Source organism: Giraffa tippelskirchi, chromosome 3 (assembly GCF_054371585.1).
Source record: "Giraffa tippelskirchi isolate mGirTip1 chromosome 3, T2T-mGirTip1v1.2.pri, whole genome shotgun sequence".
Lineage (NCBI taxonomy): Eukaryota > Metazoa > Chordata > Mammalia > Artiodactyla > Giraffidae > Giraffa > Giraffa tippelskirchi.
This window is the reverse complement of record NC_137277.1, coordinates 161,745,506-161,751,505: the sequence shown is the minus strand read 5'-3', so window position 1 is coordinate 161,751,505 and position 6,000 is coordinate 161,745,506. Positions and strand designations below refer to the sequence as shown.

Here is a 6,000-nt window from a genome sequence, read left to right as displayed (position 1 = left end):
GCTTCTCCAGCCTCTCCTGCACTGGCAGGCGGATTCTTGACCACTGAGCCACTGGGGAAGTCAAAAAGCTAATGACAGAGGTTGCCTTTTTTGAGAAAATTATTCAGGGGCTGGGAGACTTGAAAACAATTTTTTAAAATTCGTTGTGAACGTAGTACTTAAAAAACTCACTTCTATAATGCATGAATCCATTTTTGCTAACTTTCACCCTGTGTGGGGCTGACTCGCTAAAAATATGCCCTAACCTCTGCTTTGAAGGCAAGGGGTGGGGGGTGGGAAGGAGGATCTTTTATTTCCTCCGGGAGTGAAGCCAATAAAACGTATGAATAGATCCAGCCCAACCTCGTGCTCTGTGACTCGGGGGCGGGCTCCTCTTTCCCCCAGCCCCATCCCCAGCTGCGCCCTCGGGTTCTGCCATCTGGCGGCTGGAGTCCCGGCTTCCTCCTTAGAGGGCAGCAGCGGAGCGTCTCGGGGACGCATGCGCCCCAATTTGCGCCCGGGGAATTAAAGAGCAAGAAGAAAAGCCCCAAAGAAACCCGCGCCCCAAACAAAACCCAAGTGGAGGAAAGCGCGCGGCTCCGCAGCTCCGGGGCCGTGGAGGCGCCTCCCGCCTCGCCCGCGTCCCCGGCCGCGGCGGGATGCGCACGGACCGGCCCGCGACGCCCCGGCCGCCACTGTCCCCGCACCTGGACGCCGGTCGGGTCGCCGCGCCCCAGCCGCGCTCTCTCGCCGCCGCGGCTCCCCGCGAGTCGCCCGGCGCCGGCGGGGTACTTCGCTCTCCATGGGGCTGAGGGACTGGCTGAGGACCGCGTGCTGCTGCTGCCCCTGCAAGTGCCTGGAGGAGCCCGCCGTGCCGGAGAAGGAGCCCCTGGTCAGGTGGGTGCGTGCGCCCCGGCCGTAATCTGGGGCTCCCTGGCCGCCGCCGGGCGCCACGGACTGAGGGTACCCGTGTGCTCCCCGTGAGCTGGGGAGGTGCGCTTGTTTTAAGCTCACACGGAGGCACAGACTAAGCCCCTTGGTTCCTTAAAGGAGATACTGCTCCTTGGGGGTTGTTCCTTGGGTAAAGTTTTTGCCAGAATGCACAAATCCTTGGAGGCGCCTGAGACCCAAGAAGATGCGTGTGGGAAACGACAAGAGCTCGGGTGCAGTTCCCTGGCAGAGAACTACCCGAGAGAAGTTTGCCCAGGGGTCCTATTAAATACAACTGTGATTGTCTGTTTCATAGGCATATTTCAGGGAAATGGGCGACTATGAATTTCTTTTACCGAGGAAAAAAGTTGGATACGTTATCATTCAATTTTATTAGGAAGAGAAGACATTTACAGTGACGGAGAGCAAGGAAATATTTTTCACATTAAAAAAAATACATATTTTTCTCAAGGGACACTACTGGAACGTTGACTCATGACAGATTAAGCTATTAAGTGTGAGGAAATTAATGCACGTTAGCAATGTGCTAAGTGCCTTTGTGAAGGGACCATACAACACAGCTTTGTTCAGGGATGTGATTGTAAGCAATTATTTTTATATCTTGACTGCTGAAATTAAGGTTTCATTTCGGCATGACTTGGGTGTAGATAGGGTAGAAATAAAATATTTAAAATGAAATTAGGTAATGGTAGATGAAGCAAAATTCCAGGGTTGCATAGGCAAAAACATGGAAGCCAGTGTTTCTTATGAAATATGCACCTAATATGATAAAGCTTTCACAACTTTTTTAAAACACGATTTCCTTTTTCTTACTCTACCAAGTCCAAACACTCCTCTTGACTTTTGAGATCTTACATAACCCCTTCCCTCCTGTCCACTCCTGTTTTCCGGTATATTACACACTGTGCACTCTTTGATTTAATCAGACAGGCATCCTTACTGCTCTAGGAACAATCTAAGCTTCTTATTCCCTCCAAGCTTGTTTCAAGTGGTGACCTTTATTCTTCCTGCCACTTCTTAAATGCTAGTTTTCAAGTTCCCCTCAAACAGCCTTTGATTTTTTCGTCCTTAATTCATCTTTCTCTCCTATGACTCAGGGTTTAGAACTTGCTATTTGCGCCTCACGGTTTAGTGAGCACATATGTACGTAAACATGTATGTCCTGTTTGTTTTCTGTGTATAATATACACACCATACACAATGTTTTTGTTTGCTCCTGCAATGGTGTTCCCACTTCGATTATTAGACTGCTCTGAGCAGGGCGAAACCCAGTAATCTACCCCTAGTCTTAAAATAGTGGATAGCAATCTGGAATTTCAGGCTTGGATTATACCCTCAATTTGTTAATATTCATAGTAACATGAAATAACAGCCTTCAGCTTGGTCTCATTCTCAGAGCCTTGGGTCTTTTCAATATTCTGTTGGGAATTGCTGTTTAAGATAATAGTTTTGGTTGTTTTAAAATCTCAACCCTCTCCTGCCTTGGTTTACACTTTAAGTCAGCGAATTTGCAAGTGATTTTAAGACTTTAGAGTCAGTTGGGGCGGAATAGCATAGTGCTCGTGAGCCAGATTGCCTGGGGTTAAATTCCAGCCTGGGTGACCTGGCACAAGTTATGAAACTTTTTTGTGCTTTAATTTCCTCATCTGTAAAATGGGCATGATAATAGAATGTACCTCAAAGGGATGCAGTGTATAGATAGATAGCATGTTCTTTCCTGCCCAAGTCATTAGAAGGTCTAGATTGAAATCTTTTTTAAATGTGAAGTTCAGTGCTTTTTAATACATTCACAGAGCTGTGCAGTCATCAACACTCTTAACTCCGGACATTTTTCATCACTCCAAAAAGAAGCACTATACTCTTTGGCCGTCACTTGCTGCCCTTCCCTCCCTGTACACTCCCTGCCATCCCCCAGGCCTGCAGTCAGCCACTAATCTACTTTTTGTCTTTAGAGATTTACTTATTCTCGACATTTTGTGTAAATGGAATCCTTCAATATGTGGCCTTTTGCATCTGACTTCTTTCACTAGCATAATGTTTTCAAGTTTCATCCATGTTGTAGGCTTATTAACACTTAACTCTTTTTATCACTGGATAATATTCCAGTGTATAGATGTTTTACATTTTATTTATCAGTTGATAGATATTTGAGTGGTTTCCACTTTTTGGCTCTTATAATAATGCTTCTGTGAACATTAGTGTACAAATTTTTGTGTGGACATATGTTTTTGATTCTCTTGGGTATATACCTAGAAGTGGAATTGTTAGGTCACATAGTAAATTTTACGTTTAACTTTCTGAGTTGCTGCCAGGCTGTTTTCCAAAGTGGCTGGTTTGAAATCTTGACGTGGTGAAGTCATGTGGCCAGATGGTCTTAATTTTTATTTTGTTAAGAACTTCATTCTTCATGTCATTTTTTTTCATTTATAAAAAAGGATTTTATACAGACACTGCCTGCCCTCAACTGAACCCTTTATTCCATCATAAAACAGTGGTTATCAAGCTTTATTTCATACCCCAAGGCAATAGTGCTGGAAGAGATATGGTTGGAAGGAAGACGGTTATCATTTGTGTGCATGGTCACCTGCAGTCCTTTTCCAAAGCAGACCAGGGAATCTCATTAGTTCAGCAAAACTAGTTTTTAATCTCAGCTCCTGTGCCAGTCTGACATTGCCACTTGTGGGTTTTTTAAAATATTTATTTATTTATTTGGCTGCGTCAAGTCTTAGTTGTGGCACACAGACTTGGGAGTTGTGGCAGTGCATGGGTTTCGCTGCCCCGCAGCATGTGGGATCCCAGGTCCCTGACCGGGGATCCACCTGGTGTCTCCCACATTGTGAGGCAAATTTTTAACCACTGGGCCACCAGGAAAGTCCCTGTGTTTTTGATCTTGCTCTGTTTTCTTTTTTTGGAATTTTGTACCTAAAGGGAATGGCTGTCAGTAGTCTGGCTTGCATCTATATTTTTTTCTGTCCCATGAGTTCTTTCTTTGCCCTTTCTCTGGAAATATGCTGGGGCCTCCCCCAACTATAAATTCATCCCCATGTCGCTGTTTTCTTTAGCTGGCATCCTCTGCTTTCCCTTGTGTCAGGCGCAGATGTCTTTAAAGTACAGTCAATTGTACCCCCACCTCCTTCTTCGCCTCCCACTCATCATGAGATCTGGTTCCTTCCCCTGCATGATTATATGAAAACTCTTCTCTTGAAAGTTACAAGAGAAAGAAGTCTGCTGTTCTTTCCTCGGTGTACATGGAGTGCCCCTGTGCTGACCATCCGGGCCTGATTTCCCATTTCCTCATTCTCTGGCCTCTGATTTTGCATTCTCTCATCTCTGTGCCTGTTATCCATCTAGTCATGCTGGTTTCCCTTCTGGTGTTGCTGTTAGTGGCATAATTGTTAGCTAGACATCTTTTTTGTTTGCTCTACTGCTGAAGATTCTACTTGGTTTTTAAGGCCCATTTCAGTTGCCGCCTATATGATGAAGTCTTAGAAAGTCTCCCCAGACAGTTATGGTGTCTCTTTTTTTTCTGTTTACCCCTTAAGTCCCTTACTGCACTCTCCCTGGTATTATTTCACTTGTAAGATGGGGGCTGTGACCCCTGTCAGACTGTAGATTCTAATCTAGATTGGGGAGGGGGGATGAATCTTACTATTTTAGCATCCCCTGTTGTGTCCAGCACAGTCCTCCACATGGAGTCAGAACTGAATACTTTTTGATTAATAAAAATTATAATAGCTGTTAATATATTAATTTCTTCCTATGTGTAAATTTTAAAAAATACATTTGGAACAAAATGTTATAAAGAATAAAAGAGCAGATACCCACATACCAGCACCCACCTTAAAAAAAAACATTAACAGTAGAGTGGAAGCCCTCTGTGTATCCATCCATGACTGCATTGTCCTTGCCCTGCATAAGTAACCCCGACACTGAATCTGTGTGTAGCATTCTTAAGCTTGTATAAATGGAGCATACTGTATTGTGCTATTGTATAAGGTTTTTTTACATGCATTCTGTCATTTGTCACTATGGGAAAGATTAAAGGCCATGCGTTCTATCATCTGTCACTATGGGAACGATTGAAGGCAAAAGAAGAGGGCAGCAAGGGATGAGATGGTTAGATAGCATCACTGACTCAATGGACATTAATTTGAGGAAACTCCAGTTTTTTTCCAGTAGTCATGTACGGATGTGAGAGTTGGACCATAAAGAAGGCTGAACACTGAAGAATTGATGCTTTTGAACTATGGTGCTGGAGAAGACTCCTGAGAATCCCTTGGACAGCAAAGGAGATCAAACCAGTCAATCCTAAAGATTGAAATCAACCCTGAATATTCATTGGAAGTCCTGATGCTGAAGTGGAAGCTCTAATACTTTGGCCACCTGATGTGGAGAGCTGACTCATTGGAAAAGACCCTGATGCTGGGAAAGATTGAGGGCAGGAGGAGAAGGGGGCGACAGAGGGTGGGATGGTTGGATGGCATCATCGACTCACTGGACATGAGTTTGAGCAAACTCTGGGAGACAGTGGACAGGGAAGCCTGGCGTGCTGCAGTTAATTAGTTAATGAGGTCCCAAAGAGTCAGACACAACTTAGCCACTAAAACAGCAACAGTGACCAGATGAAATAGGTGTTATTTATTCCCCATTTTATAGGTAAGGAACTCAGGGCTTGGAGTGTTTAAATAATTAGTTCACAGTCACAACTGGTAAGTTGGAGAGTCAGAATTTGAATCCATGTCTGTTTGACTTCAGAGTTTATGCCTTGCATTGCAGAAAATTCGGAAAGCTACCAAACGGTTTCCAAATTTAACTGATAGTGTTTATATCCTAGACACTGGTAGATGTCACTAGCCTTAGCTCCTGCCCATTGTGACTCTTTTCTCCTTTTCACCTTTCTTCTATGTCCTTCCTTAGTTTAATTTTTCTACCTGGATGCAGGGGCAACCTGACCTTAAGAGCCAAGCCTAGGGGGAGTTAGGAGACCTGAGTCCTCGTCCCAACTATTAATTGTCTGTGGGACTTTGGGGAAGTCTCATAACTTCCTTGAACCTTAGCTGCTGCTTCTGT

At 44.5% G+C, this 6,000-nt stretch overlaps 1 protein-coding gene across 1 annotated transcript in view; it reads left to right on the top strand.

Moving 5' to 3' along the window:
• The window catches only part of MREG (melanoregulin), a 69,266-nt gene continuing 63,266 nt past the window's right edge, over nucleotides 1–6,000 (top strand). Inside the window, exon 1 of the mRNA XM_081578199.1 lies at nucleotides 1–876. Coding sequence (XP_081434325.1) covers nucleotides 782–876 — 95 coding nt within the window. The 5' untranslated portion in view covers nucleotides 1–781. The remainder of the gene's footprint in view (nucleotides 877–6,000) is intronic.